This window comes from Hippichthys cyanospilos, chromosome 4, assembly GCF_059441005.1.
Source record: "Hippichthys cyanospilos isolate Australia breed blue-spotted pipefish chromosome 4, RoL_Hcya_1.0, whole genome shotgun sequence".
NCBI lineage: Eukaryota > Metazoa > Chordata > Actinopteri > Syngnathiformes > Syngnathidae > Hippichthys > Hippichthys cyanospilos.
Genome location: NC_142372.1, coordinates 2858328 through 2886095, shown reverse-complemented (window position 1 = coordinate 2886095; position 27768 = coordinate 2858328). Strand labels below are relative to the sequence as shown.

At 41.6% G+C, this 27768-nt stretch overlaps 1 protein-coding gene across 11 annotated transcripts in view; it reads left to right on the top strand.

Moving 5' to 3' along the window:
- cbfa2t3 (CBFA2/RUNX1 partner transcriptional co-repressor 3) overlaps positions 1-27768 on the top strand; it is a 57240-nt gene that overhangs the window by 27763 nt on the left and 1709 nt on the right. For 4 of the 11 annotated variants that reach the window (XM_088413183.1, XM_088413174.1, XM_088413182.1 and 1 more), the window contains 10 exons: positions 9965-10120; positions 11465-11706; positions 12291-12380; positions 13601-13782; positions 16868-17151; positions 19659-19744; positions 21247-21529; positions 22282-22350; positions 24530-24583; positions 26292-26482. In XM_088413183.1, the coding sequence (XP_088269309.1) occupies positions 9965-10120; positions 11465-11706; positions 12291-12380; positions 13601-13782; positions 16868-17151; positions 19659-19744; positions 21247-21529; positions 22282-22350; positions 24530-24583; positions 26292-26482 (1637 nt within the window). The remainder of the gene's footprint in view (positions 1-9964; positions 10121-11464; positions 11707-12290; positions 12381-13600; positions 13783-16867; positions 17152-19658; positions 19745-21246; positions 21530-22281; positions 22351-24529; positions 24584-26291; positions 26483-27768) is intronic. The other 7 variants (XM_088413178.1, XM_088413175.1, XM_088413179.1 and 4 more) reach the window with 7 other exon arrangements.

The following is a 27768-nucleotide window of genomic DNA, read 5'->3' as shown; positions in this document are numbered from 1 at the left end:
AAATACAATTAATCGATGAATTGATTGATTCTAAAATGTTAGTAATTTGTTGTATTTCTGCCTTGTCACCTGTAAAATTGCATAACTGATGACATTGCGCATTTGAATAATTAACGATTGTTGCTGCTTACTGATTTTTTATCACAGCTTTTGCGATCTTGAAATCATAAGTACCGCATCTTTATATGGTGTTGTTTTTGAATGGCTGTTGGTTTAAAAAAAAAAAAAAAAATTCTCATTCCCAGGCTGCCCTTCATGCTGCCTGTATGCAATTAGCAGAGTAATTAAAAGCTTGATGAGCTAATTGGTGCTGAGCCAAGTTGCGTTTGGCTTACGGAAGTTATTTTCGTCAGGGCGACAACCTGCAATATGCCTTTTGATTGCTATTCAAAATCCTATTGGTTGTTTAATTCGCTGAAGCTCAACCTTGTTTTTGTTTTTGGTTTTTTAATGATGTACAACAGTGCTGTTCCCGTGTGTAATTTAGTAAACATTACACTTGCGTTGTTGCGGTGTCTTTAGGTGCGTTATATTCAGCAACTCCGGAAGATAGACGAGTAACATTGGCTGTTTTATTTCTGGTTGATCTGCTGGAAAATTGTACAATGCACATCTGCATATATTTTAACAGAATAAATACATTCAATGGAAAAAGGAGGTCATTAGAAAAGGAGTCATTAGAGCACAGTTTAGCAATAAATTGCTTCATGTTCCAATTAATTTGCTCTTCATTTGAAAACTGCTGTTCCTGTCACAACGTTGAAAAATCTCACACATCCCCAATATTATTTTTCTTTATTTTTACTGGGGGCTGACCAATTATTCAGTCAGCTGACTATCTTTGGATAAATGCCTCCCAAAAAAAACATATATATATATATATATATATATATATATATATATATATATATATATATATATATATATATATATATATATATATATATATGTGTGTGCTGCCAAGAGATAAAAAATGCTATGTGTGATTGCTATCTGTGATCTATTTTCACAAAATCAGGCTTTTGTCTCCAAAAATGTAAATTAAGATACAGATATATTTCAATTCGTACATTAATTCCTATTAATACATCGTATAATACATCAAAAATGGACAAAGTTACAGCAATTCCAGTTTTACCAAGTTGGAATTATATATATTAATTGATTGCTTAAGGTACTAAACATGAATACAAATGAATTACTATGACTACTTTAGCTATGAAAGTACTAAAGTAATAGATTAGTCTAGGCAATTAAGTACTAAAGTAATGAATTACCCCAGGTAAAACTTACTAGAAAAAGATTATTTTAGATACTACTTTCTACTTTAGGTTGTAGTGTACTAAAGTACCTAAAGGTAGTAAAGTCCCTAATAAAATACCTATAGTAATCATATATATAAAATTTTCTAAAGTGAATAAATCCTACCCCTTTGCAGGTCTGCTGTACTTAATGTGTGCCGATATGAGACATTACATAAAGCCGACATCAGTAATAGAAGACGTCGGTAATAAATGGAAGTCTGCAGGATAACGTTTCGTGAATCTTGAGAGGTCTAAAGTTGGAAACCCAGTTGGAATGGCAAAGTCGCTCAGGTGCGGAACTCTCATGCTAGTATCAGTTAGCCTTACGGGTATTTGGAGGAATTATGTCATGTCTGACGGTGTCTTCTAACTGAGGTCATCGGAGAGAGGGAAGGAAGTGCGATCCCATGTCGGAAGGTGGCAGCCAGAGACGAAGCTCCCAGCCGGAAAAATTAGACGAGGGACGAGGGAAAGAAAACGAGCAGAAACTCAGATTATGAAAAGACCCTCTCGTCATTTGTGTCTCTCTAACGTCCCAGATGCGCAAGTGCAGTCACCTTCTTCAGTGTGTGCGTCCGTGCACTGTGTCTTTCCTCCGCTTATATGTGCCCCCCCCCCCCCCACCCCCGCGGCTCTCAGTGGCAGCTGTGCTGGTGATGGCTGTGTGCCCATGGTGCAAGCTGGCTGTGGGGTCCCAGGTGGCCCTCGTGACAGTTATTGATGTTCAGGTGCTCGACTCCTCTCACACAGAGACCCCCGAGCCACACACAAGCAGCAACATGGCGCTTCCACAATTTCAGATGTTATTATATTAACTTTATTCGGGTCTGCTTGAAATTGTCGAGCAAATGGAAGCTGACTGCGTCAATTTGTCTGTTGCCGCATTATCAGAATCACGCTTAAAATATTGCGACATTGCAATTGGGGATTGTTCTAATGATCGATCATATGCAATATTTTGTCAATTAATCGTTGTGTTTCAAACTTAAAAAAATAGGACATTTAAAAAAATACTTGCAGAAAATGTGCTAATATATTTTCAAGGATTTACCGACTAGAATGAATGGAAAACAGGCAAAAAAAAAAGCAATTTTGCAAAACAAAAGGGACTTTGATTCAGCTCAACTATAGTTGTCATGAAATAATAAATAAATCATATTACATTGATTTAACATATTTTGAAATGTTGGAATACTGTATCAACAACTCTCATGACCTGTGGGGTTGGCTGTGTTTATGTTGTTTTGCCTCCCTCTTCAGGTGGTTTTAGGTCATTGCTCTTACTTTCTGTTTGCGTCAAACTGCGCAGAAACGCATCACTAAGATGCTGGTCTGCTACTGGTCGGCGTCTCGACTCCCTAAGATACTAGTCTTCTATTGGTCAGCGTGATGAGGTCACGGAGATGCCGATATGCTAAAGACTCAAGCGAGTGCTTACAATATAATATTGATTGTGCATTTTAGTGCTCCTTTCAAACTTAAGTTGGTTCGCCATGGGTCCCAAGATTGCTAGTGATCTTAAAGGGAGAAATAAGAATATGATTACAATAGAAATGAAGCTGGAGATAATCAAGAAATACCAAGAAGGCTAGGCGGGGCTAGGCTACCCTCGCTAGGGATTATGGCTGTAAGTAGCTCAAGTCACGTGACTCCAAAGGTAAATAAAATGTATACTATATATAAGTAGCACTTACTATACGATAGTGTTACCAAATTTTAATTTTTATATAGAATTTGGATGTCTTTACCAGGGGTTTTATATGCTTTAGCTAATTAGCATAGCTTTCTATTGCCTGCCATAGGACGATTTCGCCGTACGATCCCAACCCCGGAACGGATTAACGTCATATGGCGGGGGTCCACTGTACTTAGTACTTTTTTTTTTAGATTACAATTTTATTCATCGTGAATCAGTGCGAGCGAAATATTTTGCTATTCCTATGATATTTCGCGAAATATAATCGAGAAGCAGTTACGTAGGACGATACGTTCTTCCAGATGCGGGCCGATTTCTTTCTTTCTCATACGCGCTGTTTTGGAGATCCCCGGCTGGTACGACTGCCACCCTAACGCACTCCAGATGTGTCTGACTAGCCAAGAAGTTGTTCTTGGCCCAGCCTACCTTCCCAAAATGTCGCAAATACTTTCCTTTATTTAGAAATGACCCTGAGTTAGTGGCTGCGGCGAAAGGAAAGAGGTGTAGACGGATGGATCCTTGTGGGGAGGTTTGAAACCAAGAGGAGGGGCGGAAGATGAAAGAAAGAAATGATTAGTAGCGTTGTAGGCAGAGGAAGGGGAGGGGGGCTGGATGGAGAATGACACGAGGAGGAGGGAGGGGAGGTGAGGGAGTCAGCTCAAGTCGAACATCTGGATTTTATTAGCCGCCGTTGGGAAAATCTGAAAAGGAAGTTTTTTTTTCTCGGTGAGAGCGTCTGCAGCGCCGATGCGCCGCACATAACCACTTCACTGCCGACGAGAGGAGCCAGACCTTCCCAAAGGAGAGCAGATGGTCGCCAGAACTTCAATACAATTACATCAATAACAGCTTTCACAGATATGAGCTCTGGATGACAAGATACCTGCAGCTCTGACGCGCACTCGTACAACTCTTCTACCCTTAACCCCGGGATGAATTTGCTTTAATCCGTACTCGCTTGCGGCCCGTTAGCTTATTTTTTTTTGTTATGCTCATTTAAGAAGACAAAAACAATACAAACAAACCAAACAAAAACAACAACCAATTGGATATATCGTTCGCATTTCATCCGCCCGTCTTAAAGGGGCTGCAAGATCAGGCCAAAATAAGAACCGCAATGATTTGAAATCAATTAATATTGAAATCATGATTATTAAATTAATTCACTGTCAACACTGTAAAAAATTCATCTTTAACGTCTATAAACGTCGCTGGCAGTGAATTAATTACCGTATTTTCCGCACTATAAAGCGCACTGGATTATAAGGCGCACCCTCAGTTAATGACATATTTTAAAACTTTTTCAATCATAGTAATACTCAAAGTAATAACAATCATAACTCGAATAATAACTAAACTCTCACTAGCATAATAACTCAATGTCAATATGAGCAACCTTGTTCAACTGTAAACACACAAAAGAAACAGGTAAAGCTTACTTTGTCACTTCACTCCCCATCTACCAATCCCAATTTCAATATTGATCCATATATAAGCCGCACCTGATTATAGGGCGCACCCTCCGTTTGAAAAAAAAAAGAAGGATTTTAGGTGCGCCTTATAGTGCGGAAAATACGGTAATTTTTCTTCCGCTAAGTGACTAAGTCAGTTATTTACTGCAATATATATATATATATATATATATATATATATATATATATATATATATATATATATATATATATATGCTAGCATTGCATGTCCACCATCATGTGTTTACATTTGCACGTCTATTCTGCCAACATATGTCATATGCATTTGCGCGTGTTGGCGTGTGTGCAGCGACACTACACGGCCTGTCATTAGTTAGGACTCCAAAGCCTCTGAACTCTAAATGAGCTCAAGATGAAGCAGAGTCCGGATCCGTCTGAAGGGCCCCAATCGGTGCTGGCACAAATAAACAAATCTTACCTCACAATGATTAGACATAGCGCGAGAACATACGATCCTCCTGCGGGTCGCGCCTCCTCGGCCTGAGGCGGACGGTGGAGTTTGGACGCAAAGGGCGCCGTCGGAGTCCTATCTGCGGATTGGAGGTCCGTGTTTTGCTACGGAGGCCCGGCGGGGGGGCTGCGGGCCAGAGGCTCGGGCTCTGTTTGTGTGGACTCCTCGGCGGCTTCATAGGGAACAGATGTGGGAAGGCAGGCGGCTGGGCAGCCAGCCAGAGCAGCTGGGAGAAATTAAAAACAACAGCATTCCTGGCGACTGGGCGAATTACAGTGGGAAGGAGGGAGGGAGAGTTAAGCGACAGACTGAGAGAGAGTTTGAGGACTATGCGGTCACCGGCAAGAGTCTCCGTGGACTACGAGACGTTGAATAGACAGGAGGGTTTCAAGGAACCGCTTTGCCGTGGTTAGCTGAAGCTAATAAGTTGCAGCTGCGTTTCCATTACGGCGCAGGCATGAACACATGCGCTCTCAGACAGCGGTTCTCAAATGAAGGCGCTTGGAATCGAGTGGGCGGGGCTTGCTTTAATTAACTTCCTGCAGAGTGGCTTAACAATTAAATCGATCAATCAGACGGTTCAAAGTAGAGGCTAGTGAGAGATGTTTCGTCTTATTTCATCAGCAGACAGAATGGTTTCGTATTCTTTTTCGTATTTCTTTTTTTTTGGGGGGGGGCAATCTTTTAGGCTGGATTACATCAAACGTTCAGATGTTCTTCAGCGTGGGGCGGATATAAATTGTTTATTTTCCGTTTAATAGACGGTGCAGGACTGACAGCGACACATCTGCGTGGCCTTAATGGAGGCTGGTGGGGGGGGGGGGGGGGGGGGGGGGGGCGCGATCCAGACCAGGACTTAACCACCTCACCTTAGCTGATACCCCCTTTTTTTTTTGGTCTCCCTTCTGCTTTCTCTGCAAGTGTTTCGTCCTTCAGCACAGTGGGAGCACAGATGGTCACAGATGGGGTTGCAGACCTAGCAGACTTCCTAATGTATTAAAAAGTGAAATCCCTCGCCTGGTGTGTGTGTGTGTGTGTGTGTGTTCCCTGTCCCCGTAGCTGTTCAGATTATACAGCTGTCTGTAATCCCGCAGAGGGAGTAAACAGACTGCCCCCCCATTCGCCCCCAATCCTCATTTCTTTATTTCCCCCCCATGCAAAAAAAAAAAAAAAAAAAAGAAATCAAGGACCGAACCGTCCTGGAGTATTTCTTCTCACGCGCACAGTGCACATTTCATACAGTGACACTGCACATTTAATCAAAGGGGAGGTTTACCGGGCCATATGGCAGCCTCCCCGCAGGAAACCTCGTCAGCACGGGTGGCTTGTTTATGTGTTAGACCAGAATATCCGCATCTATTTATACCGGCTTGTATCTCAAAGCGCGTGTGTTTATGTTGAGAGCGTCTAGCGCGGGGGGAGTGTGCCCCTCGCGCTTTTGAGGATCACCATGTCGATGACCCCCCTCATACGGCGTACTCGGCGGCGGTGACATGATTTGAAATACAGAAAGCAACTGCTCAAGGCTCCTCTGTGACCTCGTAGAAAAAGCGCCGGAGAAAACCGTGTCAGGAGTTTGGATGAAAATGCACTTGATTATAAACGGCAAAAACAAAAATCTAACACGTTATTTGTTTGTTTGTTTTTTTGTCTTGTTAAAGCCGAAGGTTTTAACATCTGGTATTCACGCAGAAAAGATGGCACATGGAAGTTTTCTCAATTTTTGTTTGTATTTAAAACCGACTGACTATGCCGGCACCATTAAATGAGAGCAGCACCAACATATTTTCAACACAACATCGACGCACTTAAAGTGTTAGAACATCGCACCAACACAATAGTAACGCGCCTGATTGCATTTACCAGAGGGGAGTGCTCCCTGGTGGCAAGTAGCATAGCGTCGACTGTTTTTCCTTTTTTAGCAGACAGTGAGAGACTTACAAACTTTAAAATTCAAAAATAAAAACTTTCAAGTCTTAAATATTTCTAAGAGGTTTTACCTGACATGTTTTGGCGTTCATTCTTCAGTTACGCTTGCATGTAGGTAACAGCTGTGTTGTAAGTGTTGAAACACTGCCATCTAATGGTCACAGTTATCACTACAATGCTTAATTGGCTTATAATAGGTAAGCATTAGTCAAGGGTGTCAGCTCCAATCCATAAAAAAAATGATTTGACCAAAATTTTATGATTTATCAATGTTATTACAAGATTAAAACACGATAATTTTCTTCCATGGCACTGAATGAGTCAAGAATGTCACATGACCAAACTCAGAAAGGGGGTGAGCTGTGATTGGTTGCTACTTGAACCTTGAACATTTGATGTCATATGCAGTAAGTGTAAAAAGTATGTTTAATTGTTATCAATTACAGACAAAATATCAAATTTTCGTGGCTGGGAATAGCAAAATAAGTGTACTATCCCTTTAATTATAAAAACAGATTTCTTGTTGACCGTTGAGGAAATGAAATCTTTAAATCTATTTTCAGGTTCCTCACAAAAGCCAATCTCATGACAGCGCTGGCATTTTCAAAACAAACGTTTCTTATTTTTATCTTTTCTGCTGAACCGTGAGTCACATCGTGTAAAAGTCAAACGACATTGTTCACGCGTGTACAACATGTTGTGTTGTTATCAGGGATCTTTTTTTTTTTTTGGTGCAAATATCACACTTTGTGGTTTTCTGTTGGGTTGATGCACACCTGGCCGTGCACTTTGCAAGAAGTTCAAATCTTCACACTTTTGTGCTGGTGTTAGAATATATATATTAAAAAAAACACACAAACATCTGGCGCCAGATACTGAAAGTTTTGAGAAACCGATACATCACAAACAAACATGACCTATGGGGAACAATCCTTGAATATGCTTAATTTACATCTCTGTATTCAAAAACAGACTTTTTTTTTTAAAATCCTGCAGAAATCCATTCGTTATTTTTAATGACTTTAGTTTTTTAGATTTTTAGATGACTGTTTTGGTTGGTAAAATGAAAATATGCCATAACCTTGATACTTTTCCAGAGTGAAAAAAAAATGTTATCTTTCTTTCACGCAAAAGATAATCAGTCTGCTTTCATAGAAGACTAAATCATTGAAAAGAATATTTACTGTCGAGAGGCTGAAATTATGTAGAAAGGGGTCTGTACTTTTTGTCTTTAAGTACTAAATCAGATTTGGACAATTTCAGTGTCTAAATAAATATTTGCGCCTCAACCCTTGAAGCGCCAAATTCGCTGAATTTCTCCCAGCATTTACAGTCGTGATGGGTGATTTCTTAATGTACCAAATATTTGATGTTTTGTTCAACCCTGTGCAGTTTTTTGCCAATTTTGGGTCATTTTCTTCCACGTCATTCTTGCAGAAATTTGTTGCATCATGTTGTCAACACGGAGTGAAATTTCAGCTCCCAAACATAATGGAACTTAATTGATTGACAAAATAAGAATTAAAAATGATTTCTGGGAGGTACTATCTGATTAATGCGGAAAAAAATACATCTTGATTGCATTAAAAGACTGTTTTCATAGGTGTCAAACTCCTGTCCTCGAGGGCCGGTATCCTGCATTTTTTTCTCCCAAATTAACCTGATTCAAATGATTAGATCATAACACCGGCCCTCCAGGACTGGAGTTTGACAATCAAGAGTTTGAAAGAATAAAAATGATGATTCTACTGAATATTCCACTTTTTTTAAATCAAATTGCAACCAACAAACATGAAAAGATATTGTTTTGTTGATTTAAAAACAGTCCCTGGATTTATTTTCTAAAATCGCGCTTTCTTCTTGCAGAGGTAAAAATGGAAGAATTTACACGGCGATTACGTTTTTTATTTTTTATTTTTTTATGACTTTTTGAGGTAAGATTAACTGTGTAATCTCACAGAATTTGCATGGTATAAGGCGCAATGGATTATAAGGCGCATCTTTTGAGGAAATCGAATGCTTTTAGTGCGCCTTTCAGTGCGGAAAAAACAGTTACCGTATTTTCCGCAATATGAGGCGCACCGAAAAGCCTTAATTTTTTTTGAAAAGCAGATGGTGCGCCTCATAATCAGGTGCGCCTTATATATGCATCAATATTGAGATTGGGATTGGTAGATGGGGATGAAGTGATAAAGTAAGCTTTACCTGCTTCTTTTGTGTGTTTAAAATTGAACAAGTTTGCTCATATTGACATTGAGTTATTGTGCTATTGAGAGTTTAGAGTTATTATTTGAGTTATTATAGTTATTACTTTGAGTATTACTATATTGTGATTGAAAAAGTTTGAAAATATGTCATTCAGTGAGGGTGCGCCTTATATATGGAAAATGTTTTCAAACGTGTCATTAATTGTGGGTGCGCCTTAAAATCCGGTGCGCCTTATAGTGCGGAAAATACGGTATGTTTACAGACTAGAGACATTTAAATTGACCCCTACGTGCACCCGCTTCGTCGGCTTTTTTTATGTCGCGTTTGGCCCCGCTATGTATTTACTTGACACGCGCCAGCCCGCTCTTGCCTTGTTTGGTCCTGGCAGAGGACAGCGGAGCCCCCGGTAGCGGCACGGAGCTCTCCCGAAAGCGCGTCCCCAATGATGGACAGCAGCAGATCCGGCCGCACTTGTCACTGGCAGTCAAGTCGGGCTGTCTGAAGCCAGGGGGACGATTTGGGACAGCCGCGCCGTAGGTTAGCTCGGAGGGGCGCCGATCGGGATGTCGGAGCTCCCGCGCGAAGGAGAGTCGGGGGTGGGGTGGAAGGGCCCCGGCTCGGCGGCGGCAGCTGAGCGGGTGAGCAGGTGTTACCGTACGTCTCCCAGGCCCGTGTCTCCAAAACCAACCGAGACACGACACGCATTTGAAGCCGTTTCCACGCCGCGCGTTGATTTGCTTCGGCTGTTTTTATTTGATGGGGGCTTAAGGTTCTTAGGGAACTTGGCTCCAAGGTGACACATATACAGTACTTTTATTTTTTTTTTTTGGGTGGTGCGCCCGCTTGACGTTTGTTGTCTCCCGTTTGTTTTCCTTCTCGCCAGGTAGCAGAGTGCAGAAGGTTGGAACAATGCCAGATTCACCTGCGGATGTGAAAAGCCAACCCAGGTCCACCCCGCCAACCATGCCTCCTCCACCCCCGGCAGTCAACCAAGCAAGCAGTCGTAATGCTTCTTTCACCCCCACCACCAGTAAATCAAGTAAAGACTACCGTTTTTTTACGGCAGGTTTTTGTTACCAACGACTTATGAATAAATTCGGCGGTACCCGTAACTCTTTTGTATGTAGAAAGGGGTCTGTACTTTTTGTCTTTAAGTACTAAATCAGTTTTGTTCTAAAGTAATCAAATTGGTGCTAAAAGTACAAAAGTAATCACTTGGGTACTTTATTACCCGAATCATTTACTTTAGTACTTAATTACCTACTATATTTCCTAAAGTAATTGATTATTAGGTAACTATAAAGTAATTTTAGGGCTGCACAATTCATCGAATTTCAATCGCGATATTGGCTGCCACGAATAATGAGGGTGATCTTCGGCGATATTAACATTGAAAACATGTCAAATCAAGCACTTTGTCATTCTACCACTAGGTGGCAATGTTTCCCACATGTTTTTCTCACCCTGATATAATATTTACCTGTGTGAAATGGCATTGAGTTTCTCTCATACCATGCAAGCTGTCAATTGAAACCCATTTTGAAAAATCCGATCGGGGATAAATTTGATTTGATTTGATTTGAAAAATGACATTTTCACTGCTACATGATTAAAATGTCCTTAAAAGTAAATAATGTGCTTTGTTATAAGTAGGCTTCTTTTTTTATTGGTTTGCACTCTGCAAGTAAGTTGTCAAGTGGGTAGGCCAAGTTTTTGCCATAATTATTCATTATTATTATCCATAAGTATCAAGCCTTGAATCTTTGTTTATATACTGCTTGTTTAAAAATATATATATAAATATACAAATATATATAATGTATATATATATATATATATATATATATATATATATATATATATATATATATATATATATATATACAAGCCTTATTGCATATATATATATATATATATATATATATATATATATATATATATATATATATATACACACACACACACACACACACACAGAATATATATGGTGTGTATGAACGTTCATGCAATTCTTGAAGCTCAAAGTCGCAAATCTGTTTTCAGATGGTGGACATGTGCAGCGCCGCATTTAGCTACACACCTGCCACTGGAATAAAAGTAACACAGGCCACACGACTATTTTTGGCAGCTCATTTACAAGTTCCTCTTATAGTTGTGTCCTAGTGAGTGAGTCGGTGGGTGGGGAAGCGTTTGAGGAACCGGGCGAAATAGAGCGCCACAAGAGCAGGTGGGACACAAATGGTAACACTTGCGAGACAGCTGAAGTTTGCACAATAACACACAACATGGCCATAATCAAACGTGATCTTCCGCGATGAGGCGGTCGGATATCCCCGGGGTGGCTCCTCAACTGACCTCATTTACGTCTGGTGTTTGCGCGCAGTGCTAAACGGGAGCAGCCACTCTCCCACGTCGCTCAACGGCGCCCCGTCCACTCCCAACGGCTTCAGTAACGGGCCGGCCATGTCGTCAACGTCCTCGCTGTCCAACCAACAGCTCCCGCCGGCCTGTGGCGCCCGCCAGCTCTGCAAGCTCAAGCGCTTCCTGACTACGCTGCAGCAGTTCGGCAACGACATATCGCCTGAGATCGGGGAGCGAGTGCGCAGCCTCGTGCTGGGGCTGGTGGTGAGTTTGTGATGCGCCTCGGAAATGGGGATCGTGGAACGCAATCAGTGCATTACAAACACACTTGAAACTTCATTTGATACGATCCGCAGAACATCACAGGCATTTCAAAATGCCTCTTTCATTTTCCGAGGAGTCCTAATGACCATATTTTTTGCATATTGTTTTTTTCTCATGATTTGAGCCCTTTGAAACTATAGGCCTTGACTCATTCGGTGCCATGGACGAGAATTCTCATCTTTAAACAATGAAAAATATTAACATTCTCATCAAATACATTTTTTATGGAGGGTAGCTTACATCCTTGACTAACGCTTTTCTTATATAAACCAAGTGAGCACTGTAGTGCTAACTGTGGCCATCGGATGGCGGTGTTTCCACACTTACAACACATCTATTACCTTCATCAATTCTAACTGAAGAATGGAAGTCAATCTGTCATATGGGAGCAACCATATTTACATAGACATAGCACACAATATTCTCTATTCTCTATTTCCCGCAGTTTTTTTTTCTTCTACAACTAGCAACCATTGTGCTAGCATATTCGCATTCATCAACAGACATTTTTGTCTTATCTTCAGAACTCGACACTTACCATTGAAGAGTTTCATTCCAAACTTCATGAAGCCACCAACTTCCCTCTGAGGCCTTTCGTCATTCCCTTCCTGAAGGTAAATTTAGTCTACGCTTGTGTGTTTCTCTTTCTGTCTGAGATATTTAGCTCTGGTCTGGATTCTATTTTCCAAACCTATGGCCACCTTCTAGACACCAAAATAATTTGCTTATGCTTCCCAGTTGGCCATCACGATTAGCATTAGCTCGTTAGTGATTACCATTTAAGATCACTGACAAGTTAGTTAGCACATACATAACGTCATATGCTTTGTAGATTAAGGTCACACAGATTTCAACAATGTTTGCTATGAGGTCAATAACTTCCTGTTAGTCTTCTCCTCTTCTTTCTTTTTCTTCATCCTTCTTTTTTTCTTCTTTTCCAAGCCCGTATAGATTGTTTTTAGTGAAAGGTTATATTCTTGCATAATACAGCAGATACAATATTTTTTTTTCCTTTATTTTGGGAAACTTCATGCGCTGAAATTGCTTTTACAAAAGCCTGCTAACTACATTGTTTTTCTCTGAAGTACCGCTGTCTTTTTCACCTTACAATAATTGACATTCACTTCTTTTTTGAGACATTTGTTTTCAATCGGAAAGTATCCCAAACTTGTGGGTATCCCATTTTTTCGGATGTAGTCTTTCTCCCTTGCCGCCATTGCAACATTGCGTACTTCTGCAAGAAACGCCTGATATTATTGGTGGACCTATATTTAATGTTGATTTACCCAACTTGGTCAACCTTTCCCCCCCAAGCCTAGCTACTAAATCAGTACTAGCAACCACTGATTTATTACATATTACGCCTGATTATATTTGCCCGAGTCTAACCCGAGAGGTGAACCTCGTAGCATTTTAATATATGTGTCAACGGAGCGTAGACTATGAAGCTGTCCATACAAAAAGTAGCGTATGTGTGTGGGTGTGTTTGGGTGTCATACATCCTTGTGGGCGGCCATCCTCCACACATCTGGGGCATTGCAGGCGTCTGCCTTTTATCAAGCAGACAGGTCTTAGAGAGTTATTTGACAGCACTTGTACACACACACAATACACACCTCAGAGGGAGACACATGGCAGGGGAATGTGTCAAGAGATCTGTCTTATCTCATTGTGTCTTCATCTATCTCTCCCTCTTTTTTCACTCTTTTCACTGCCTTATCTGGCTTTTAGTCACACTGCACGTTTCTTTTTTCGAGCTTTGTTCTCTTGCCTTTTTTTTTTACGCCTCCCCCCTCACTTTAATGAATGTTTTCATTTTTGTCTGCTTTGCAAGGCAAACCTGCCCCTGCTGCAGAGGGAGTTGCTGCACTGTGCCAGGCTGGCCAAACAGACTCCAGCACAATACCTGGCCCAACACGAGCAGCTTCTACTGGACGCCAATGCCAGCTCGCCCCTGGATTCGTCCGAGATCATGTTGGAGATGAATGAGCACGGCAAGAGAAGGACCCCTGACAGGTATATTACGCTGCAAAAAGAGTTGGATCGAATATAAGAAAAAGATTTCTTTAAACTGTTTTAGAAAATCTGCCATTCAAACGTTCTGTAGGCCAAAGGCTAAAAAATACAGTGGACCCCCGATCTACGACGTCCCTGCCTACTTTTTTTTCTGCTTACGATGTGGACCCTGACGTTTTTTTTGTCCTCTCTTTACGCCATTTCTTTCGCCTTGCGACACATCCAACATGGCGGTCACGCGTGCACACTGAACACACTGGACGTGGCCGTGTTCATACGTCTATACACGCGTCACTGATTACGTCACAACAATGCTGGTCGCGACTGGTCGGCGTAACGGTCAAAACGGCCGCATGCTGAAGACCGGATCTCGCCCGAGTGCTAAAAATAACGATTTATTGTCCATTTTACTGCTTAATTCAAACTTGAATGGGTTAGCCACGGGTCCCACAATTGCCAGTGATGCTAAAGATAGAAGTAAGAAGATGATTTATACGGAAACGAAGCTGGAAATAATCAAGAAATACAAAGAAGGCTAAGCTAGCCTAGCCTAGCTCAATGTACGCTAACAAAATGGTCACAAATTGCTCATCTTAGCAAGTTTCAAATTAAATTCAAGCAAATATTCCTCAGTATCTGGAAAAATCAGTTCAAATAAAAGTCTTCTTAATAAATCCTTCCAAACGTAGCTAGGAGGACATCAGTTGTCTGATACCGTCCAAATCGTCCCCTTTCTCCACATTTTGCATCCCTGACTTCCTTCATTCTCCTTCCCACTCTCTGTCCCTTTAACTGCATGACCTGCAGGCTCCCAGCAGCTGTCCATATGTCAGCGATGAGTCCAGATGGTGATGTGCTGACCGTAACACTGAACACATCCTCCGTAGGGTGAGGGGAGGTGGTTTGGATGGGTCTGTAATCCACACACCTCCGCCTCCCGACCTCTTGCCTCATGCACAGCAGGCCTGGCTCAGTGGAGTTAAGGGGAGGGGGGGGGGGGTCGGTCCTCCGCCGTGCCAGCTGTTGGTACAATTTGTCAGTTGCCAGAGCCGAGGATGTGCGCGAGGTATTGCCTGCGTGCTCAAAACGCACACGGATAACCCACACGCTACCAGTAAAGCGCATCTATTACACGCCGGCGTTCGTCGGCCTTTTGATTTCCATCAGGATGCCCGCCTAGTGCCATCTAGCTAAAAAGATTAATATCAACACCCCCCCTTTAAACTGAGCAGATGGCCGCAAAGAACAGCCTCGCTCTGGCACACGCACTTACTTAAACAACTCATACGCGGCGTCTCCAAACATCTGCCGCGCACGCACTGTATTTAGTCCATATTGCAGCCTAAGCTGAAGCCGGGCGGGGGCACGAGGAACCGTTGCAATCTTGGCGATATTCAGATTAAAACGCTTGAGACGCGGGCCGTGCGCTCGGACTTGGCTTTGTTTTATACATATGGCGTACAGCTGCGCGAGAATTCCGAAGCGGCGCTGCCTCGCTATAAATCAGTGCTTCGTAATTATTTTTTGCAAAGCCCCCCAAGGAAAGAGAAAACATTTTGCGCCCCCCCCCCCCCCCCACTCGCTGCGGTGACTATAAATGAGGTTGTTTTCTATGAGATTTTAAATTTGTATGCCTAAAATGGTATCTTTTTCAACATTAACAGAATAAAAAGGCATTTAAATCAACTTTGAACAAATGTTAACTTTTCACAGTGTTTATACGGGTTACAGCTTATTCCGAATCTGAAAAAAAATTGCTGAACGTGCATCAAAGTGGTTGAAATTTAAAAAAAAAAATGTCAATCCTAATTCAATCTCGAAACATTTTTGACCAATTGAACGATTTGATGCTATAAATCAATCGGTGTCAAACCCAAGGCCCGGGGGCCAGATCCGGCCCGCCATATAAATTTATGTAGCTCGCGAAATCCTGGGCAAACTTCAAATTTCTGGTTAAATTACTAAATTTGCAAGTTGTTTTTTGCAAGTTTATTTTCTTTCTGCAGAAGACAACACAGGACAAGTTGTCTTGAGTCCCACACTTTCTCAAGGACATTTAAAGCACTCGTGGACTTTTTTTCTTCGACTTTGTGATGTCCGACTGCATTTGAATGCATCATGAACACCACGTAGTTAACAGCTAAAGCTAACACTGGAAACTTGTCCCGTGTCATAACAATGTCAGCATCATTGACTGGCAGTTTCTTGGCGGCTTTAATCAGCAATCAAATATGATATTTTTAATGGTATTGGTATGATATTATCAATGATGCGATGGCAAGAAAAATGAAAGTCGCAAGGACTCAAGCTAACGATTAACAACTTATTATGAGTATCGCATTGTTGTCAATGTATTATCGGTGTGTTTTTTAAAGCTGGCTTTCGCAACACGCCTTTGCCGCATGACATATTGTTGCATGTTTCCAGGTAGGCCGTTTTTCACGTTGTGTAACCCACAAACACATCCATGTGCTGTACACACTAACAAAAATGATGAAATTTTCACCACCGCGAAGTTGGACGCAGTTGCGGATGACTCGCTCGCATTGTCGAGTCATGGAAGAAATGTAAAGGATTTAGTAGCGGTATCGGTGTGCAAAAACTGGTATCGAACGCCTCCGATTCTTTTCATTTGTTTGGAAATCCGAAATTTTCGGACACGCGATGAAAACGGCCTGAGAAATGTTGCCAGTGTGTGCAATGCAATGACATATTGGCAAGCGAACAAAAGAGTCCCGTTTTGTTGTCGGCACGAAAACACCTTCTCGTTGCACACTTGAGCGCGACAGCTGAAAAAACACTACAGGCTTTTATGCCTGCACAATCACTCCAGCTCTCTTTTGTATGTTTCATTAACCCTCGAGTGTTTTCACTAATGCACAGCAAATAATCAATGCTCCCAAGTCGCACTGCAATTACTTTAAACAATATAAACACTCATGTGGGTTTCACATCAACATCATTTCGCATCCTACTGCATATTGGAGATTTTTTTTCTTTTAACCGATATTCATTTGTCTGCCTCGGGGCGTACATGGATGTGTATATTAATTTGAGTATTTCCATCCTCCTGTCCCGCCCCCAGGACCAAAGACTCCTCAGAGAGAGACGGCTTGCACCCCGAGCACCTTGCTAAAAGGCCCTGCACCATTAGCCCCAGCCAGCGCTTCAGTCCCAGCACGGGCCTCCCCGCTCACCCGCCTCCCAACGGCCTCCCCACGCACCCGCCCAATGGCCTGCCCCACCCTCAAAACCCTCAGATGGGCCCTCAGCACTACCGCTTGGAGGACATGGCGCTGGCACACCAATACAGGGATGCTTACAGGCATAACGAACATAGAGACAGCCGGGAGAGACACCGACAGACAGGTACAACGCTTGCCGTTTGTCAAGGACTCGCTGGCACTGCAGGCCGCAATATAATGTCAAATACATAAACAGTAGCGCTTATAGACATTTTTACCTGGGGTGGCCAAAGGGGCGGCTTTTTACAATTTTGAGGGGCAAAATTCCAGGATATCATGTAGACCAGGGGTGTCCAAAATGTTTCCTCTGAGGGCCGCATGCAGAAGAACAGAAAGACATAATGGCCACTTTTTTAAACTTTAGTACCGTATTTTCCGCACTATAAGGCGCACCTAAAAGCCTTAATTGTTTTAAAAAGCTGATGGTGCGCCTTATAATCAGGTGCGCCTTCTATATGGATCAATATGGATCATTATTGAGATTGGGATTCGTGTATTCGTGTAAGTTTTACCTGTTCCTTTTGTGTGTTTGCAGTTGAACAAGGTTGCTCATATTATCATTCAGTTATGATGCCATTGAGAGTTTAGAGTTATTATTTGAGTTATTATTGTTATTACTTTGAGTATTACCATATTGTGATTGAAAAAGTTTGAAAAAATGTCATTAATTGAGGGTGCGCCTTATATATGGAAAAAGTTTTCAAAAATGTAATTAATTGAGGGTGCGTCTTATAATCCAGTGCGCCTTATAGTGCGGAAATTGCGGTATATTAAGCGGTAAAAACAAGTCTATTATATATAAATGTATATTAGTATTTTAAATAGACTTGCAGGCCATGTATTAAGGGTGTCTCCTAAACACAGGTGCATCTTTTATTTGGGGAATTACGGTAGCTCTAAACTTACCAAATAAAGCACAGAAACACAAACTACTGGACTATAAGCCGCAGGGCTCAAATCACGAGAAAAAAGCTTCGGCTTATAGACGGAAAAATAAACCAACTACAACAATCCCTGCTAGAAAGCGGGGTGGCCAGCATGTTCTTTTGCGGCCACCCTCTGGTGGCACCACAGATATGAAAGTAGCAACAATGACCAGTTGTCGGTCCACTGTGTTAATCCTCGCGGCCATGTGGCTATATAAAGCCCGCAGCCTTACATACCCATATGCTACAACTGCGCCAACTATATATGCCTTGCTGCTGCTTAACACAAAAAGAAAGACATGCATTCTCAGCCAAACTGTCACCCAGATTAGTTACAAGCTTATTATACTCCACTGGCAATTACATGCCAATATGGAGCTTGTGCGATAAGGGGAAGAATATTTGTTATTTGTTCATGCATGTGTTTATTTACTTATTTATTTGCTTGTGTGTGTGTGTAGGGGGGGTGGTTGATGATTAATTTGCAGATCAACACACAGGAAAATTGTGTAGCAAAGGCAAAACAAGTAATGCTTCTACGATATTTTCATTTAACAATCGTGATTCGTTCACTTAGAAAAATCAAGTAAAATAACAGAAATTTTGCAGGGGGATTCATTAAAATCCCCCCAAAAATCAAAATGTGTCACATACTGTAACTAAATACTGTATATACCATTTTAAAACAGTTACAAAGTTATAATAATAATAATAATACATTGCAAATTTTAATAAAAGTATGAGAGTGTAGTTTTTAGGCAGAAAGTGTAGTTAGTAGTTTTTAGATTGAAAATCATGTACACTTTAATGTTTGGTTTTCAATTTTTATTCATTATCACTGATAATTGAGGATACCACAAAATCGGGGAAACGGTATTATACACAAGGGTTAGGGTTTTTAAAAGGACAATGTGTAAGATTTAGAAGACACTAGGGAGCTGAAATTACACCCAGACTGTGACAACATGTCAAAGTTCAACATGGCACGACCAATTAGCGATTACGCTACCGGGAGTGTGGCTAAAATAATGCGAGGGTGATGTGGAAGAAAACTACCCCAAAAATGGTCAAAATACTGCAGATTTATACCGTTTTTCATTAAAAAGGAATAAATTCGATGATTAAAAATGTCAAAAACTTGCAAATAAATGTGTTCATAATAACCAACAATATGTTTTAAATATAATCGTGCCATGTCTGTTATAGCTATGGACAATGGTAAACGCAGCACCCCCTGCTGTCCGTAAGGAAAAACGGTATAAATCTTACACATTGTCCCTTTAAGATTGATTTGTGATGGTCTGTGTGTGTTATTTGAGGGATATTTCCTTTTACAACCCTGTTTGTTTTCGGGTTTTATGTGCTAAACCTTTCTTCAACCCCTGCGCCGTATTTTATCCAATTCTTTGATCTTCACATCAAAGACGTTACACTAGGGACACTAGGGAGCTGAAATTTCACCCAGATTGCTACAACATGTCAGCATGGCACGACCAATTAGTTATTACGCTACCGGGAGTGTGGCTAAAATAATGTGAGAGTGATGTGGAAGAAAACTACCCCAAAAATGGTCAAAATACTGCACAAGGGCTAAGCTCCTCCTTCTTTTAGGCATAAACAGGTGTCTCGCTACATTTGCCCTGATAGCGTGTCAGATGTTTACATGCCGAAAATATTCCTGACGCGTCCCGTCTTTCCGTCGCAGCGGTGCACGGAGCCCGTCAAGAGGAAGTGATCGACCACCGCCTGACCGATCGGGAGTGGGCCGAAGAATGGAAGCACCTCGATAACGTAAGAATCTCACGAGATCGACGGCGATAGAAGAAGAAGATCCCGAGCTCCGGGAAGGCGTTTATGGCACACGCGGAAGCAGACGCGCGTTCAGTCGCACGCTCACGCAAAGAAATCGGGCCCCAGATGGAGCTCGGGACCCAGCAGAGAGCAGCTCCAGCTGGGCAGAGCAGCTGAGACAAGAGCTGCAGTCATGGAGGGAACCGGCCAGGCCTGGACCCCCGCCAAATTACAAACACTTCACTGAAATAAATATAGCTGCCTCGCTGAGACGGGAGGGACGAACGGCGGCAGAACAAGCGGGAATTGCAATGTGGCTAATGTCAAGCGCTGAACGTCAGACATGTTAAACTCGTTTGGCGACACTGGTTGTTGTGTGCAGGAACGTGACGCAAAAAAACGAGAGTGGGGGGGTACTAAAAGGAAATCTGTTGACTTGGCAGCAAATCGAGCAGAAGGCTGGAAGAAATTGCTTCAACCTTTTCAGCTGTAGCCCAGCTGTTACGTTATTATTGCAATGCTCTGACAACTTCAAATACACTAACTAGCACGTGGGCAAAAAAGTCAAACTTGGAAATTAGATTAGATATAAATGACTGAAAAACTGACCGTAGCACCTACTTCGGCTGAAAAGGGTTTTTCTCAAATTTCGCACTATAACCCGCTACTTTTTTTTCACCTTTTGAAACTTGTGGCTTATGGTGCAGTACTGAGTAGCTGCAGTATTTTTTTTACTGGCCACCAGAGGAAAACCTCAGTAAAAAAATAAAAAAGTAAACTCATTAAAGTATTGATTTTGAGTTAGAACTGCTACTTTACCCACCACCACTCTGCACTAATAAACACAACAAGACGCATTACTGTTGTGTTGGTGCAGTATTCTGCTCTTTCCAAACATTTCTGCAGGCATCTTTTGTCTGTGTTGGAGGCATGATGTTGCTGTAAGCAGGTAGTGTGAAAAAACGTTTGAAATAAAAACAAACATAAAATATAACATAACATAAAACATAAAAATATCAGGCCAAAATACCAGGGCAAATACATAAATAATTTATTTAAATAAGGTAGCTTGTATATTTTTTCCATCCATTTCAAGAATTTCAACGTTGAATCCCAGGAACCTTATTTATGTATATATTTATTGTTAAGCATTCTAAAGGCTGGCATTCAAAGAGTAAAGATTGTGTTTGCGGAATATGATTTGTGATGCAAAATCCACTTACTGAAAACGGCATCAGAGTTGCTCAATGGTCAAACAAGGACCAATCATGGCTCAGAGTTTGTTCACGTGATGTTCGCAAGCTGAGCCGCGATTGGATACCTGGGCAACTGTGATGCAATTATCAGTCGGCAGCAGGTAGCAAAAAAAAAAAAAAAACAGGTGTTTTTCGCTGCTTAATTTATATTCCCCAAATGCATAGTGTTTCAAAATAACAGTAGCCAATTTGAAGTTATTATTCATGACGAATATTAATATTCAATCCGGTTTGTGATCCCGCCAGCTCCTGAATTGCATCATGGACATGGTAGAGAAGACGCGGCGCTCTCTGACCGTTCTGCGACGCTGCCAGGAGGCGGACCGGGAGGAGATGAATCATTGGATCCGCCGCTACAGCGACGTGGAAGAGATGAAAAAAGGTGGGAGCAACGGACAGCACTGCCTTCCTCCTCCTCCTCTTCCTCCTACTCCTCATCACAACTCCTCCTCCAACACAGCTAGCAGCAGTGAGGCACTGGCCAAAGGAGCTCCTTCCGCTGCTGAAAGGCAGACAGGCAGACAGACAGGTAGACAAACACACACAGGGGGATGTTTGGCAAAACTCTTGTAGCAAGGTAGGGCCCATTTCAAGATGCTGGCCGGGAACTGACTTCGGTTTTGTGAATAGCAGGGGCCGTTCTAGCTAGCGTGTTTAGATCAATTCGTTACAGTCATAGGTAAAAGGGTTGTTTTTTTTATCTCATTTTAATCTCTAATTTTTGCGCTTTCTCTATTATATTACATCTATTTTAATGCATCGGGGGTCAAAAAATTAAGGTCAACCGCACCCTGAAGTGGACGCTGATTGGCTGTCATTGTGTTTGAGATAACCTGATAGGCTCCTGGTATGGGTGGGAGGGCAGAAGGAAGACGTGAAAATGGAAGAGCATGTAAGAGTTGTCGGTCCGATGATTGGTAAATTTAACTTTAAAAAAAGAACGCCTAGAATATTGAGTCATATGCATTCTTTGTAAGGAGGAGCTCGCTTAGCACAGAAGAAGCTCAAGTTTAGCCTGCCGCATCAATGCAAAGCATCCTGCTACAAAGATGCATGCATACATGTCAGGAGTTGAAAATGAATATCTTAAATTTAGTGTGGCTCAAGCATCCCCAAAAATGACCTAGAAACGCCCATGGCGTGCGTAATAATCCTGCCTTGTTCATTTTGTGATCATGTGATCAACACACCCAGTACATTATGAGGACAAAAAGAGGGTATTTACGCATGCAAATGCACAATTTGTGTTTACATTCTTGATTGGCTCTCTATGTGTTTCAGAGATTCACAGAGACTTTCTGCACAGACCTCCATCGGGATACCTGCCAGAGGAAATCTGGAGAAAAGCTGGTAAGAGTCTTCACACCTTCTCTCAATCTCGCTCCTCCGACTTAACAGATGCCTTGCTCTCACTCACTCACAAAACAGACAAAATCATGCATCTCACCGCCTCATGCTTCTCCAGTCAGCCTTGTTTCCACCAAGCTACACATCGCACCGGGGAACAATGTGAAAAAAAAAGACTAAAATTGGTCATTTTAAAATTGTAGTCCCATTTTTTTCCAGCACGTTTTTTCTCCAAATATCCAAAATTTCATCACTCGTCCGGGGCCATGTCCTATTTCTGCAGTCACAATTGAGACAGTGAAAGATGTGTGCAGCTCCCAATACTGTCAATTTTTTCTTAACCCTTGTACAGTATTCTATTTTAGTGTTTTTTTTACCATACATACATTCATTACCAAAAAAACGGGGATCCCATAGCTCAAAAACTTGATGGAAGAAACTGTGACCAGTTTTGTATTACGCACCCAAACATTGATTTCAAACTGCTATCAGACCTAACTCTAAGAAAAATTGTGTTCCCCGGTTTTATTTAGCTTTACTTTGTCCAATTTGTTTTTATTTCTGGCCAATCAGAACACACAATTTCCACTTCCGGCTGAATTTCCCATCTTACAACTGTAGTGCTGACAAAAGAAAAACCATAATGAAGATCTGAAGTTGGTGGAAACATGGCACACGACAGAAAGGACAGAGGTCTTACAGTCCTGGCGGATTGCAAGCCCTCTGCAAAATTCTGGCAAAACGCCGTCCATCTGTAACCACTATGAAAGGCCACTGCAGTTAAGCTGCAGTGAAAATGCAGTCACCTGGCCCGAGGCATGCCACAGCAGCACAGAACAGATTAAAAGGGGACTCTATGGTCCAAATGAAATCTCAAGTTCATACCCCCACCTCTCCTTTTTACCAAATGTTGTTGAATTCACAGTCCTCATACAGATACAGTGGTACCTCTACTTACAAACGTCTCCGGTGACAAAGAATTCAGGTTACCAATCGCCTTTTCAGAAGATGATTGTCTCGTTACCAAAGAAAATTCAGGATACAAAAGGCGAACGTTAATGATGTATAATAATGAGACACCAGCGCTCGTTCCAATATAATCCGTGATCCAAACCAGGGATCTGTCGTCGTTATATTTTTTATGCATTTTTATCTTTTATTAATATGCCTGCTTGTCCACAAACAAGACACTAGTTATTTGCTGTAGTTTACTCTGGTCTTGCATTTTTTATCTTTACGCGTTTCATCCGCACAATCCGCCAACGCTTTACACCGGAGAACTAACAAACATAAAATTGACATTAGATATGGCTAACGTTGTACATATTCACATAAAAACTCATACATACCACTTTGAATTGTCACGTCTGACGTTAGCGTTGTTAGCATGTCGTTAAGCACGTCGTTAGCACGTTAGCAAGAGGGCACCAGAACAACATCACACAGGAAGCACTTAGCATGACCTTAAAGCAAACTTAAATAAACTTACATGTCCGAAATGATCTAAAAATAAATTCTATTGCTCCTGTGGACTTGATGCCTAGATCACTGGAAATGTAAATTAAAAACATACAGATAAAACGACCTAAAAAGGTCTCTGCACTCACAACAAACAAGAAATGAACCGCATTTATGTTGTCAACTGCTACAATTAATATGATGAGTTTAAAGGCTTCAGGAGCGTTTTTATTTATTACTTACATGATCGTCTTTGAATTCCATGATTATTATGCACTAATGTCATTCTAATATCTATGAGTTTTTGATGCATTTTTTCATATAAATTATTAATATTATTTGTTTAAAAGGTTTAGGAGCATTTTTGGGGGGGCTTGGAACAGATAGGCATTTTACATGTAAAAAGCGTCTCTAAAATCACGTTACGAAATGACTTCCGGAACGAAATAATTTTATAAGTAGAGGTACCACTGGATGTGTATATCTATAGATACCAATCACTCCAAATGTATGCAGTATAATATATCCGATTCCCGTACAGCATTTTCAATGAAACAATTTGGCCCTAAACAAACGGATTTAACAATCGGGGGCGGTCATAATTCTCGTTCCTCGACCCTGCGGAGCAAAGATGCTGCTGCTGCTTGTTGGCAAAAAGTTTTGCGCTGCATTTTCACCAGCAGCAAAAAAAAAGCTCTTTTAACTGCAGTTGTTTTTCATACAGGTACCACAAGCATCCCGCTTTCCCCAGCACTAAAGCACCTCCAAAACAAGCAGGGTGAGTAACATATGCCGCTCAAAACATCTTACCTTCTCAATGTGTGCTGGTGTGTGTATGAACGTGTGCAGCCAGGTAGTCTTCCCCCCCCCCCTCTCCCTTTTAATTAAAACCAGACACGCGCTGTTTTCTCTGATCGAGTTCAGCTTGAGAGACTGCACTTATTTTTAGACATAAAAGAAAAAAATGGGAAAGGGGGTTGGGGGGGGGGGGGGTCTGGTCTGTGAAAAGACTTGCCGAATCCCTGTAGAATTATACGCTAATATTGCTGCCCCTGTGTTTTTCATTAAGTGCTAATTGCCCTAGCATCTGTTATGTACTCTCCTTGATAAGAATTAATTAAATTTGCAAACTTATCTTTGGTGGTGCATACATTAGGCCTGATAATTGTGCTTGAGATAATGCAGATAATGCTTGAGGGGAGAGAATGAAGAAGGGGAGGAAGGAAAGGAGGAGAAATGAAGTGGAGGATGAAGGCAATTTTCCGATGAGGCGTGGAACTGAGACGTGTCTGACTATGTGTCGGCGTGAATGGCATCCGAGCCACATGCAAATTATTATAACATGTGCATAAACACATAAAAAACAATACAAGTTTGAGGAGAAGCAATGGAGGGTGGTTCTCGGTCGGAGCAATGAAAAAAGGACGCGGTGTTGAGAACAAAATCACCTTTCTTGCTTATCCAAAAATGGCGTAGGAATTTTTAATAGCTAAAAATATGTCAGATGGAGGAATTCAAAACTTGGAATTAACAGTAGTCCAGACCAGATTGGGTGTCAATGTAAACTCTGCAGCCAAATAAATCCAATTTGCATGCATTTGGAAATGTACGCATGGTGCCGTTTTTACCTTCTACCTGTTTTGACAATCCATAGTCATTTTTAGCCTCTCATTATTTTTTAATGCTTTTTGTCAGCTATATCGAGAACAATTGCCCGAATTGGGTTGAAATTGGCAGTAAATTAGTGTATTTGGAAACCCATTTCAGCGCTGAGGGATAAAAGTAAACCAAGTGGGGTAAGTCATCTAAAAAAACTAGGTCAAATGTAAAATATGAATATATAAATATCTGTCTCAGGACAATTTTGCGCCACCGCATTCTACTCTGATCATTCTTGCAGACACAGTGTTATGATGACGGCAATAGAGAAGGACTCCCACCAAATTTAAGATGCCGGAAGTAGATAGCATCTTTAACAATCGTCTTGAAAAAAAAAACACCGCTTTTTTTTAAAGAACTACATTATGTCTTTTGTGTTAAAGTAAAGACTCTATTCCGAGACGCAAGTATGCTTTTGCCCGAGTATCGTAGCGCCTTGCGTAAAAACAGATTCTCCTCTTCGTTGTTTCAATATTTCCTGGAAGTCCTCAAAACACAAGAATCCTCGCCGACTGTTATTCAGATTCTTCGTGTCTGAGGATTTGTTAGTGAACCATCCAGACGACAGAAGGACAATCATGCTTAAAGGGAATCCCATGATGGCGGCTGAATAGCCAAGCTGGTGGCAAAACTTTGGAGGCATCTGCTGTTCTGCGCTCCGAGTCCAGATTGTGTTGGGATTCATCACTGCCTGTCTGGATGTTTCCCATTTCTGGCGTCAACTTTTAAATCTTCAATGGCGTGCATCTGTTAGCCGAGATACGACAAAAGGCGGCTGAAAGGGCTTCAATAAACGATGACGCCGTCTTTCTTTCTTTCCTTCTCAGAGGAAGCCGTGAACGAAGTCAAGCGACAGGCCATGTCGGAGCTTCAGAAGGCCGTGTCGGACGCCGAGAGGAAGGCTCACGAGATGATTTCTGCGGAGCGCTCGAAAATGGAGCGGGCCCTGGCCGAGGCCAAGAGGCAAGCCTCGGAGGATGCGCTTACGGTCATCAACCAGCAGGAGGACTCCAGTGAAGTGAGTATCACAGACAACAGCACCTTCATACCTTCCCCTTTGCTTCATACCGCGCTCCATCCACAACAGGATCACAAACGCCCCAGCGCAGGAGCTGTTTTGAGTTATGAGCCGTCGCTAAGTCGATGTTTTTGCTTCGTTGTGCTAGCCCAAATTTGGATGGCAAGCTAGCTTCAGATACACCTTCGGAACTTTATAGGCCACTCCTCCAGTAAAGGGAATTTATTTCTTTTCCAGGGCTGCTTAGCAAGTTTAATTTTCCCTCCAGGGACCAGACACTTATGAAATTACCTGCTCTTTTCCGATGCAAAGTTGGAAGCCCTCCGCTTTACTGAGAATCCAGACAGAGGTCTGTGAAAAGTGTACGACTGTATTTTTTGGATTACTGGTATAGTTTTTCATATACCATATATTTGAATGGTTTCTGCGACTGCATTTTTTTACCCCTTTATATTCCATTTGAGTTTAGCTTATTTATTTATTTCTTTTGGCTGATTTACATTTTTTTTCATTCTTTATGATGCATCTTATTTGAACTTATTCATAAGGATTTTTTTAGGCTAACACAGATTTTTGGAAGAAAAAAAATCGGTTTTCACAAAGAATATTGGAATTGAGCATTAAGTCCTGCAGTGTGAACCTAGCCTAGATCAGGTAGGTGTGTATTTACTTTCGCACTGGCGGAGCAGAGGCGATACAAGGGACTATTGTCTTCTATTGCCTCTCGCAAGGAATTTTTCTCTACTTAGGCAATGCCAGTGCTGAAAGCTCAGAAAAAACACACAATTTTTAGGGATAATCAAAGAAAGAGAGTAACACTTTGGGGTGTTTAGGGTGAGAAATCAACATTGCAAAATCAAAAAGTTGAATTTCCATAACATATTTAAATTTTTTCCACATTTTAATATGTGCATATAATCGATATAATTTCTGAATATGAGTTTTATGGTACCGCAAGTTCTAACCAGGAAGTAAAACGGCTCGTTTGCAGAGACCGCGCCTTACCGTGTAGCCGCCCACCCCCTTCATGTCGTGTTCAATGCCGGCGGGTCACGAAAGATGCATACATCCATCATCTTGAGCGCTCATCTTCACGAGGCTCACGGCAGATGGAAACTATTCCAACAGCTTGAAGAACAGGGGGAAAAAACAGGCGTTTTACTGACAATTAAATGCAATATGGCGTCAATACACTGCTTTCATTAACATGCATTCCTCCTATCAAATCAGTCCCTGTGGGAACCCAGTATTCATAACAACAGTTCCGCCCTCGGCTAAATTATTTA